This window comes from Pelophylax lessonae (genome assembly GCF_965119305.1).
Source record: "Pelophylax lessonae genome assembly, chromosome: 1".
Taxonomy (NCBI): domain Eukaryota; kingdom Metazoa; phylum Chordata; class Amphibia; order Anura; family Ranidae; genus Pelophylax; species Pelophylax lessonae.
The window spans coordinates 514,935,575-514,948,475 of record NC_138768.1 but is presented as its reverse complement, the minus strand read 5'-3'; the positions used below and the strand labels follow the sequence as shown (position 1 = coordinate 514,948,475).

Here is a 12,901-nt window from a genome sequence, read left to right as displayed (position 1 = left end):
CAAATAAAGTTAACCCCTTCACTGCCAGTGTAATTTTACAGTAACAGTGCATATGTATAGCACTGATTACTGTAGAAATGTCACTGGTAACCCCAAAAGTGTCAATGTCAGTCAAGGATCCGATCTGTCCGCCGCCATTACCCGTTAAAAGAAAAAATGACAAAAATCTTTCCCTTTGTTAGTAAACGCGATAACTTTTGCGCAAACCAATCAAAATACGCTTTTTGCGATTTTTTTTTTTTTTTTTTTTTTTTTTTTTTACCAAACATATGTAGCCTAAAACAAATTGGCCGAAAAATGTTAAAAATTTTGATTTTTACATTTTTTTTTTTTTGGGGAATTTCATATAAAAAAAATGTGAAACATATTGTTATTTTTGCAAAATTGACGCTCTTTTTTGTTTCTAGCGCATGATCAAAAAATCGCACAGGTGATCAAATACCACCAAAAGAAAGCTCTGTTTGTGGGAAAAAAAAGGACGTCAAATTCGTTTAGGTACAGCGTCGCACGGCCGCGCAATTGTCCGTTAAAGTCACGCAGTGCCGAATCGCAAAATACCCCCTGGTCTTTCAGCAGCCAAATCCTCCGGGGCTTAAGTGGTTAAATTCCAGCATTCAAGGGACTTTTTAAAACTTCCCGTGTACATGAAGCCTTATACTTGTATATACAGTGAATTTGAGAGTCTGTGGTTATTCACTATTCAGTGTCGCCTCTGAAGAAGGACATATGCCCTTATAGTCCGAAACATGTCAGGTGCCACCCATTCACCAAGAGACTGCTCTTCATATTGGCCTCACTAGCCAATTGTTCATGTAGTGATTTTATTCTACAATTATCCTATGTATACCTATGTGGTTATGCTGCTTTGCGATCTCCCATTACTTTTAGAATTTTCTTAGTGTGTTTTAAACACACATTTTTCTGTTCAAATGTGTATTTTTCAATAAATATTAATGCGATTTTACCTGTGTCTTATGATGGTCATTAAGTCCTAGATGGGTACCAGACGCATTCCTCTTGTGTCTTTACCTTTCTGTTTCTGATTCCATGGGCATTACCTCATTATCTCATCCACTTACTTTTCCTCATTTCCTTATTCCCATATTACAGTAACGGTGCATATTTTTAGCACTGATTATTGTAGTAATGTCACTGGTCCCCCCAAAGGTGTCAAAAATGTCAGTTTAGGGGTCCGATCTGTCAGCCGCAATGTTGTAGTCCTGCTAAAAATCACTGATCGCCATCAGTATTAGTAAAAAAAAAATGACATAAATCTTTCCCCTAGTTTACAGACACGATAACTTTTGCGCAAACCAATCCAAATACACTTATTGCGATTTTTATTTTTTTTTACCAAGAATATGTAGCCGAATGCAAATTTGCCTGAGAGGATGAAAATTTTAGATTTTTAATTTTTTTTTTTTTTTTTTATAGGAATGTTTTTTATATAGCAGAATGTGGAAAATGTGTCCCCCAACCCCCCCCCCCCCCTTCAGAAATGTTTTTTTTTTTTTTGTTTGTTTATAGCGCAAAAAAAAAAAATGCACAGGTGATCAAATACCCCCAAAAGAAAGCCGTTCGTGGGTAAAAAAAAGGACCTCAATTTTATTTGGGTCCAGCATTGCAAAACCGCCCAATTTTTTGTTAAACTAACTCAGTGCCGAATCGCAAAAAATGGCCTGGTCATTGAGGGCAAATCCTTCCGGTCCAGAAGTGGTTAATGAATAATTAGGCTTACCTGTAGTTGAATTCTAAGGATTTTGTTGTCTAAAATTTAGCTTGGCTCCTAAGCCTTTTATTGGGGTGTATTCATTTTTGCAACATGGTCTTGAATGAATTTGTTAGGAAAAATAACTTTTGTGTGTGCAAATGAACAAATCGTGGTTGCAATCAATTGCCTGCACTTGTAGGAGAATTTTGTAGTATAATGTCCCATAGAAAATGTTGATTCAGAAAGGAAAGTAAAGGTTTTCTGACAAATCTGTTGGGATGTACTCATTTATGCAGAGCAGTGTGTGTGTGTGTGTGTGTGTGTGTGTGTGTGTGTGTGTGTGTGTATGTATGTGTGTGTATATATATATATATATATATATATATATATATATGTATGTGTGTATATATATATATATTACACACACACAGCTGCAAGAAAAAGCATGTGAACCCTTTAAAATGATATGGATTTCTGCACAAATTGGTCATAAAATGTGATCTGATCATCATCTAAGTCACAACAATAGACAATCAGTCTGCTTAAACTAATATCACACAAAGAATGAAACGTTGCCATGTTTTTATTGAACACACCATGTAAACATTCACAGTGCAGGTGGAAAAAGTATGTTCAATTAGTTGGGGGGCATAGTTTACCTTTAATTGACCAGGTGTGGGAGCCCCCCCCCCATAGACACGGGTGTGGGGGAGCAGAGCAAGCCATTTTCTGTGTGTATGTGAGGGAGGTGGAGGAGTGCCACACTTCTGGAGGATTCCTCTGTACACACCATAGAGAGCTGAGGGGACCTCACTGTAGTATATATATATATATATATATATATATATATATATATATATATATATATATATATATATATATATATATATACACATCTGCCTGAGACTTTCACTCTATCTCCCTCCCTCCCCCTCCCCTCTCTTTCCTTCTCTCTCTCTCTCTCCCCTTCCCCCATCTCCCCTTCTCTACCTCCCTCTCCACCTCCCTCTCCTCTTTTTCCTCTTTCTTTTTTTCTCTTCTTTCCATCTCTTTCCCTTTTTATTTCTTTCTTGCTTTCTTTTTTTTCTGGGCGCCGGGCAGCTGATTTGAAAAACTGGCTCCTAACTTTTTTAGCTGGCTCCTAGATTCAAAGAAAATTTGTCAACCCCTGCCCTAGACTAATGACCTCTCCAAGAGCTAATTGGAGTGAGATGTCAGCCAACTGGAGTCCAATCAATGAGATGAGATTGGAGGTGTTGGTTACAGCTGCCCTGCCCTATAAAAAACACACCAGTTCTGGGTTTGCTTTTCACAAGAAGCCTGATGTGAATGATGCCTCGCACAAAAGAGCTCTCAGAAGACCTGCGATTAAGAATTGTTGACTTGCATAAAGCTAGAAAGGGTTATAAAAGTATCTCCAAAAGTCTTGCTGATCATCAGTCCACGGTAAGACAAATTGTCTATAAATGGAGAAAGTTCAGCACTGCTGCTACTCTCCCTAGGAGTGACCATCCTGTAAGGATGACTGCAAGAGCACAGCGCAGACTGCTCAATGAGGTGAAGAAGAATCCTAGAGTGTCAGCTAAAGACTTAAAAAAGTCACTGGCAAATGCTAACATCCCTGTTAGCGAATCTACAATACATAAAACCCTAAACAAGAATGGATTTCATGGGAGGATACCACAGAGGAAGCCACTGCTGTTCAAACAAAACATTGCTGCACATTTACAGTTCACACAAGAGCACCTGGATGTTCCACAGCAGTACTGGAAAAATATTCTGTGGACAAATGAAACCAAAGTTTAGTTGTTTGGAAGAAACATGCAACACTATGTGTGGCGAAAGAGGCACAGCACACCAACATCAAAACCTCATCCCAACTGTGAAGTATGGAGGTGGGGGCATCGTGGTTTGAGGCTGCTTTGCTGCGTCAGGGCCTGGACGGATTGCAATCATCGAAGGAAAAATGAATTCCCAAGTTTATCAAGACATTTTGCAGGAGAACTTAAGGCCATCTGTCTACCAGCTGAAGCTCAACAGAAGATGGGTGTTGCAACTTGACAATGACCCGAAGCATTGAAGTAAATCAACAGAATGGCTTAAACAGAAGAAACTACGCCTTCTGAAGTGGCCCAGTCAGAGTCCTGACCTAAACCCGATTGAGATGCTGTGGCATGACCTCAAGAAAGCGATTCACACCAGACACCCCAAGAATATTGCTGAACTGAAACAGTCATGTAAAAAGGAATGGTCAAGAATTACTCCTGACCGTTGTGCACCTCTGATCTGCAACTACAGGAAACGTTTGGTTGAAGTTATTGCTGCCAAAGGAGGTTAAACCAGTTATTAAATCCAAGGGTTCACATACTTTTTCCACCTGCACTGTGAATGTTTACATGGTGTGTTCAATAAAAACATGGCAACATTTCATTCTTTGTGTGTTATTAGTTTAAGCAGACTGTGATTGTCTATTGTTGTGGCTTAGATGATGATCAGATCACATTTTATGACCAATTTGTGCAGAAATCCATATCATTCCAAAGGGTTCACATACTTTTCTTGCAGCTGTATGTGTGTGTATATATGTATGTATGTATGTATGTGTGTATGTGTATATGTATGTGTGTATGTGTATGTGTATATATAATATATATAAAAAATCTCAATCTCAGCTACATATTGCCATATCTGGCAATTTCATGGTTTTATTGATGGTTTAATTGTATAATAAATTATTGGCTATTTTATAGAATTTTTGATGTATGTTTTCTTTGTTGCACATTCAAAGTCCCCAATTTACATCCCCCAACCCTGGTTTTCTTGAGGTTGGCAGGAAAAAAAGTTGTATTTAATTGACCGATGCCTTGTTCACACAATGTGCAGAGACACATTTTTCTGCACGCTTTCTGAAAGGGCATAAAGAAGACAATTGTTCGCCATGTGCCCTGTTCACTCCACAACACTGGTATTGTGCAGTTTTTTTTCTGCCCAGGAATCTGTGACAACGTAAAACTCAATCAAATACACATGAAGACTGATGTAAACTTGTCTGCATGTTTTTCCCTTCAGTTTTTCCCTTCAGTTTTTCCCTATGTTTCGTGTGAACAAGGCCTAACTCTATCATTCCTGATTAGTTCCAGTAAAGGAGAACCAGCTTTTCATTCCACCTTTTCTTGGTGGCTCGATTTTGGTCTTTATTCAATCTTTTAGTCTTTAAGGGGTATTAAAGTGTAAGGTCCACCCTGACCCTAAAATCCCTGCATCTACAGACATCCACGATCTAACTCTAACCTATTTAGCCCTGCAAAGAAGAAATTATACATACCTTTTTTGAATCCGATCCGTTCTCTGGCGGCGGAAGCTCTGCAGAGGACACAGCCGACAACGGATGCCCAAATTAATGGGGAGTGATGTCCCCCATAGACTTACTATGGAGCTTCCGTTGTCAGCTGTGTCCTCTGCACCCACCTCCACTGTGAAGCCGCTGCTGACAGCTCAGCGTGGGGTCGGATCGGCTTCAAAAAAAGGTATGTATACTGATTTCTTCTTTGCAGGGCTAGATGTCTGTATATGCAGGGATTTTAGTATTCGGGTGGACTTCTACTATAAATACAAAAATAAAAATGTGGGATGTTACCAATCATTAAATGTGGCAGCTGTGTTCGTTTTTCACTTTTTTTTTTTTTTTTAAAGGCTTTTTTCCTTTTTCACCTGATGATCCAGTCAGTAACAAAATTCCTGTCTTAGGCTAGGTTCACATCTATGTATTTTGCAGTGTGTGTTCAGTCGTGTAGAAACGCACTAGAGTCCATTTAACATGATTTCATATTGGTCCTGTTCACATCGTTGCATTTTTGGAAAGGGACTTTTTTGCCCACACAAGGCTGGACAGCTAGATTTGTTGTGAAAAAGAAACACACTGGGTCATCAGGTGAAAATAAAGAGCCTAAAAAAAAAAAAAACTAGTGCAGCCACTGCAGCTGGTGAATTTCCATTTTATTTTTTTTGTTTTTGGGTTTAGGAACGCTTAAAAGATCGAGTACCACCCTCTCTTGTCAAGGCTTCTTGGTATTGGGCAACTGTCTTACATACCAAGGGAGACTATTTAACCAGGTGGATGTTCAACCCTCATCCAATGCCAGCAAAGTGCCAGGTGGCTCTTTGAGCTCCAGGCATTTCCCAGTTTTTTTCTGCTGTTTTTAGTTTGGCCTATTTTGGATTTGTGTGCTGTTACCTGCTCCTCAATTAGACTGCACGTGCAGCTCAATGAACAAATTTGGCAATGCTGTTATCTGACTCCACTCCTGTGCACGCGCAGGAGTGACGTCATCCCTTGCTGGCCAATGAAAGCAGCTGGCGCTTGAGATGTAAATCTGGCCTCCCGATGATGTCAGAGGCTGGGTGGAGAGCTCTAGTATTCTGCGTCGCTAGAACCCAGGTGAGTATAGTTGTTCTTTAAAATCAAAATCAATTTGGTTCCAATATATAGCATGCGAAATGGGAGGAAGCACATGGCAGTAAAGAGGATTGAAAAGCATCTATTAACATTTCAAATCATTATTTATTTCCACATTTTATTTCAGATATATTTTACCTACTCTGTAAATCTAAATTATATTGACATTTGGTAAATTTTCAGTGGAGATCCATACACATTTACTTGAGTTCTGGGACACTAGGGTATTTTCTATGCCCTCTCAGTGCCGGTTAACACTGTAGCGATGTCAGACATTGCATATGATTCGCACTGCTCTGCAAATCACATGCAATGTCTGTGCGATGCAAATTCAGCCATACAGATGGTATGGCTGAATTTGCATTATATTTGCACCAAAGTCCCGCAGGACCCTTTTTTTTGGTCCACACCAAAATCTGATTGCATGAGTGTTCACCTATGTGAGCCGATTCCTGTCCGAATTGACATTTTGCACTGTGATATGCAAAATAATCTGGGGGTGTCATTAACTTTATATTAAAAATAATAGCGCAATCAAAATCCCACCATACAAATGCTAGCTGAACGCCAAGGCAAATCATTTACACCTCAAACATAGATAAAATCTAAAACCGTGCTGCGCAATCAAACAATTTTTATATAAACAGCAAAGTCCAAAATGCCCAGAGGATCCAAGTAATCCAGATCAGTGTGTGAAAGAGAGAAGTTTTTTATCCAGGTGACAGACCCTTCACAAGTGGATACACACCGCGCTCACCTGAAATATGACCTCCAGGTAAATTTGTATTGACACTCAAACAAGTTTGCATATGGCAGTGCGAGTTGGGTGCGATGCGGGAACCCACAGTGGATTTGCAGGGTTCCCTCATTGCACCATTATGAACCGGCACTTAGTAGGCAGTGCTGCACCACAGAACTCAGAGCCTGCCTTCTGAACTACAAGGGAGAGGAGGAGTTACAGGAGGCATGGTCAGTAAACAAGTCGGTGCTTGCAGGCATCAAGGTACCATGGGAAATGTAGTTTTTAGAAATTGGAAGTAAACCGCACAGGAGAAGCTTTAAAACCTGCATGGACAACAAAGTTGTAGAACTAATTGGCCATCCAGATAGCACTCCCAACAGAAAAGGAGAGTAAGCTTGTTTGAAGTGTTGTTATAACGCTGCTGTTATTAAAAAGTAGTGTGTGCTGTAACCATAGAATTCCTTTTAGGGTTTAATAAGGGAGGCCTGGTTGTATGCTTTCAAACCTAGAATGTTGTTGACATAGTTATAATTGTGTCCGGTTATATCATGACCTAAAAATTGTTTGTTTATTGTAGTCCATGGATAAAGAGTTTAGAAAATGGATGAAATGGTATGGGAAGAAGCATTCAGAATATACAGTAAGTGCACATGATTTTTCATTCAAAGGTAATATGTACTCATTTCAAAGGTTTCATCTAAAAAAAGCTTTGTGTGTGTGTGTGTGTATGTATGGTATGTATGTGTATATATATATATATATTATGTATGTGTGTGTGTGTAATAAATATATATATATATATATATATATATATATATATATATATATATATATATATATTTTTTTTTTTTATTGAAACAAATGTATACAGATCTTACAACCTCTATTCTACCATACAAAAATATTTATTTTTCGTTCATTGACCAACACAGCTTTTCCATTGTTCAGAACCACAGGGTTATTTTGCCCCTTACAGGAATAGGACACTAGGTAGAAAAAAGACTTGGCCACGCCTATGGGTATTCCTATGTAATATACCCCCCCCCCCCCCTTCTGCTATAGGTCTTCATGTATTTTTTTTTTTTTTGCCTAGCTAAAGTAAGGACCTAGTTCCCTGCCAGGATCTCTGGTTCTGGCAATTTTTTTCTTTTTTTAAATGGCATTTTTTTTTCTGCGAGATCTACAATCAACTGCTGCACTGGACGATTGAAAAGGCAACCATGATTCCACTAGAGGAATCTCTAGATTTTAAAGATTTGGCTGACAGAAATGCGGAGTCTATGGCCCGCAATATGTTCAATGTTGCTGGTTCAGCCTTCACCATTGCCCTGGTGTCGCAAACTCAGACCAAGTGGGCTAAACTTTTGCGCCTTGGCCTAGGTGAGCAGCTACCCCCTTCCTGAATTGGCAAACCAGTTGGTCCATGGGCTGCAGTTTCTGCTATGCCTCTTTGGATGCAGCTCCCCTGATTTTGTGGCTGTCTGTTTCGGCAGTGGTATTTGGGAGTGTATTGTGGCTTAAGTGTTGGTCTGCAGACCAGACTTCTAAAAAAAAAAAAAAAAAAAAAAAAAAAAAAACCTAATTGATTTACCTTTTTCAGGGCGATCGCCTGTTTGGGGCTACCCTGGATGACTTAAGAGTCTCACGGGGGGAAGAGTACCTTTCTTTCACAGTCTGGGGTTGTTGTGAGATGTGGGTTGCTGTCGTGAGTCAAGAACAAAAGGCAAAAAAACCTAATTTTTTTTGGGACTATGTAGGCTGCCACATATCCAGTTGTATAAAAAATATAAATTCAATACATTAAAAATTGTAGATAACTAGATACATCACGTGTCTAGATACATGTTACAAAACATACATTATCAACAATAAAGTATAGGAAAAAATGAAACACATGAAATTTTAAAAATGGTAAACACGGCTTGCAAAAGTTGTTCGTCAAGAATATGACAGTGGGGAAATCCTCCAAACCCAATGTGTTTCAGGTGGGATCACCTTTCCTCAGGGGTATGCAGATGGGAGTTGTGTGATTTCCAGTTTGAGAATTCTAAGCGATGAGAAAGCCGTGTAGGGTAAAATCAATGGAAGACGGACAAGGGAGAAGAAAGAGTTGCGTGGTTAGAGCTGCAAGATGTAGTGACACTGCCCCAATAGACAACCAGGGTGCCACCACCACCAAATCTCAACAGATCTCACAAGGGTCCCAACTGAGGCAGGCCGGTCAATTGTCCCTCGGTATGTAGGATGGATCGAACTGTATCTAAAAGTATGTAGATATTGGGGTATAGAGGGCCGTCTACAGTGTGGTCAACTGTTCTGCAGAGTCCGTCAAAGAGCGCTTTGCTGGAGATGTGTACACGGACACACTCTGCGGGATTTTGACACAGCAAGAGTGTAATCTATATATCTATATATACTTTCAGATACAGTTATATCCATCCTACATACGGTGGGACAATTGACTGGCCTGCCTCAGATGGGACCCTTGTGAGATCTCTCGAGATTTGGCAGTGGTGGAACCCTTGTTTCTGTTGGGGCAGCGTCACTACATCTTGCAGCTCTTACCACGCAACTCCCCTTTCCTCTCCCTTGTCCGTCTTCCATTGATTTTACCCTACATGGCTTTCTCATCGCTTAGAATTCTCAAATTGGAAATCGCACAACTCCATCTGCATACCCCTGAGGAAAGATGATCTCCCCTGAAACGCGTCGGGTTTGGAGGATTTCCCAACTGTCATCCTTATATTCTTGATGAACGTCTTTTGTAAGCCGTGTTTACAATTTTTAACATTTCATGTGTTTCATTTTTTCATATACTTCATTGTTGTTCATGTATAGTTGTGCTCATAAGTTTACATACCCTGGCAGAAATTATGATTTTTTTTTTGGCCATTGAATAACACGACTTTACACGGATTTATCAATCAACTGTGCTTACTCTTTTAAAACATAATGACAACAAAAACTACCCGAATGACCCTGATCAGAAGTTTACATACATACCCTGGTGATTTTGGCCTGATAACATGCACACAATTTGACACAAATTGGTTTGAATGGCTATTAAAGGTAACCTTCCTCACCTGTGATCTGTTTGCTTGTAATTGGTGTGTGAGAGTATAAAAGGTCAATGAGTTTACGGACTCCTGACAGACCCTTGCATCTTTCATCCACTGCTGCACTGACGTTTCTGGATTCTGAGTCATGGGGAAAGCAAAAGAATTGTCAAAGGATCTGCGGGAAAAGGTAGTTGAACTGTATAAAACAGGAAAGGGATATAAAAAGATATCCAAGGAATTGAAAATGCCAATCAGCAGTGTTTATACTCTAATCAAGAAGTGCAAAATAAGGGGTTCTGTTGAAACGAAACCATGGTCAGGTAGACCAACTAAAATTTCAGCCACAACTGGCAGGAAAATTGTTCGAGATGCAAAGAAAAACACAAAAATAACTTCAGGTGAAATACAGGACTCTCTGAAAACATGTGGTGTGGCTGTTTCAAGATGCACAATAAGGAGGCACTTGAAGAAAGATGGTCTGCATGGTCGAGTCGCCAGAAGAAAGCCATTACTACGCAAATGCCACAAAGTAGCCCACTTACAATACGCCAAACAGCACAGAGACGAGCCTTAAACCTTCTGGCTCAGGCATTTGGAGTGATGAGACCAAAAGTGAACTTTTTGGTCACAACCATAAACGCTACATTTGGAGAGGAGTCAACAAGGCCTATGATGAAAGGTACACCATTCCTACTGTAAAACATGGAGGGGGATCGCTGATGTTTTGGGGCTGTGTGAGCTACAAAGGCACAGGAAATTTGGTCAGAATTGATGGCAAGATGAATGCAGTATGTTATCAAAAAATAATGGAGGAAAATTTGCGTTCATCAGCCTGGAAGCTGCGCATGGCACGTACTTTGACATTCCAACATGACCATGATCCTGAACACAAGGCCAAGTCGACCTGTCATTGGCTACAACAGAATAAAGTTAAGGTTCTTGAGTGGCCATCTGTCTCCTGACCTCAATATCATTGAGCCACTCTGGGGAGATCTCAAACCTGCAGTTCATGCAAGGCAGCCAAAGAATTTACAGGAACTGGAGACTTTTTGCGGGAAGAATGGGCAGCTTTACCATCTGAGAAGATAAAGAGCCTCATCCACAAATACCACAAAAGACTTCAAGCTGTCATTGATGTTAAAGGGGGAAATACACGGTATTAAGAACGGAGGTATGTTAACTTTTGATCAGGGTCATTTGGATAGTTTCCATTATGATTTAAAAACACAGTTGATTGATAATAAATGGCTTCAGCCAAACACTAACCATGAGTGAAAAAAGTTTGTGTTATTATTAATCTCGGAAAAATGGCCAAGAAATCATATTCTGCCAGGGTATGTAAACTTATGAGCACAGCTGTATGTTTTGTAACGTGTATCTAGACACGTGATGTGTCTAGTTATCTACAATTTTTAAGGATTTGAATACATTTTTTATTTTTTATACAACCGAATGTGTGGCAGCCTACATAGTCCGACCAAATTAGTTTTTTTTTGTTTGCCTTTTGTTGTTCTCTAGACCCATGGACAAGGCTCCTTCAGCATGAAGGTGCGCCCTCACCCGTGCCTGGGGTGGGGGGATGTCTTTACTGGTTTCCGGGCCCTTGGAAGTTGCTGGCATTCTCTGGTGGGCAGAGCGCTTTGTTCCGGTCCTCTCTGTCAAACATATTCTAGGAGTAGAAAACTGGCAGGTGAATTATCTCAGTCAGGAGGTGTTAAACCAAGGGGAGTGGTCCCTTCATTCGGACGCATTTCATCAGATATGTCCCTGGTGGGACATCCCTGAGGTGGATCTATTGGCATCTGTTGGCATCCTGGCTCAACAGAAAGTTTCTGAGGTTTGTAGCAAGATCACCGTATACTCTGGCAGACGCCACAGATGCTCTAGTGGCCCCCTGTGGCTAGTAGTGTCTGATTTATGCCTTTCCTCCCCTCAAGCTTCTGCTGCAGAATCGAGGCCTAGGGAATTCCGGTCTTTCTTGTGGCCCGGACTGGTTTCGATGGTCTTGGTACTCGTACTCCGACCTGGTGCAGCTGGTCATGGACGTCCCTTGGAGACTACCTCTCAGGTAGAATCTACTGTCCCAAAGGCTGATCTTCATCCTGCTTTACAGTCTCCAGCTTTGACGGCCTGGCTGTTAAAAGCTAGGTGCTGAAGGATAGAGGTATGCTTGGGTCGGTTATCACGACACTGCTCAAGGCTAGGAAGTCTCCATGTACGATTGTAGATCTTCCTAGAGGTAAAGCGTATGTTTCGTGGTGTGAGTCAATTGGAGTTCACCCTCGTTCTTTCTAGGTCGCTCGTATTCTAACCTTTCTTCAACGAGGTGTTGAGCAGGATTTGGCCTTAAGTACCATCAAGGGCCAGGTGTCAGCCTTGGCGTCCTTCTTTTAGCGACCCCTGGCCATGTACTCCCTGGTGGACTTGGGGGATAGGATGGCGCAGGCTGTGGCCCGCTCTGTTTTCCCTTGCTTAGTCTGCACTGGGAACAGTGTTTGTTTTCCTTTGCCACACAGAGTCTGCCTGATGGGCTGAGTTCCACCGCTGTGACTTGGTGTGGTCCCTCTTGCCTTGGGGGAGCTGTTGAACCAGCTGGCCCAGGGGCTGCAATTTGTTTGCGATGCCGCGCTGGTCGAGGCTCCCTTCTATGGGTCACCTTGTCGTTTTTTCGGCGGTGGTTTCCAGCGTCTACTTGACCGTAGTCTTGGTCTGCGGATCAAACTTCTGACGGTCTTTATGGATCTGACATTATATAAGGGTTTCACGGGGAAGAGTGTTTTCTTCCACAGGCTAACAAGGGCAAGGGCCTTGCAGTCGGGGCTCTTCCCTTTCGGCTCGCAAACAGTTTGGCCTTGGGGACTTGTTCTTTTCTGCTGTTCCCACCCCTCATTTTATGGCACTGCTTTGGGATGTCCCTACTGCTATGAATCAGA

General features: G+C 41.1%; 1 protein-coding gene across 2 annotated transcripts in view; it reads left to right on the top strand.

Annotated features, from left to right (window-relative positions):
- DOT1L (DOT1 like histone lysine methyltransferase) overlaps positions 1 to 12,901 on the top strand; it is a 352,682-nt gene that overhangs the window by 141,008 nt on the left and 198,773 nt on the right. For both annotated transcript variants that reach the window (XM_082247290.1, XM_082247289.1), the window contains exon 7: positions 7,487 to 7,549. In XM_082247290.1, coding sequence (XP_082103416.1) covers positions 7,487 to 7,549 — 63 coding nt within the window. The remainder of the gene's footprint in view (positions 1 to 7,486; positions 7,550 to 12,901) is intronic.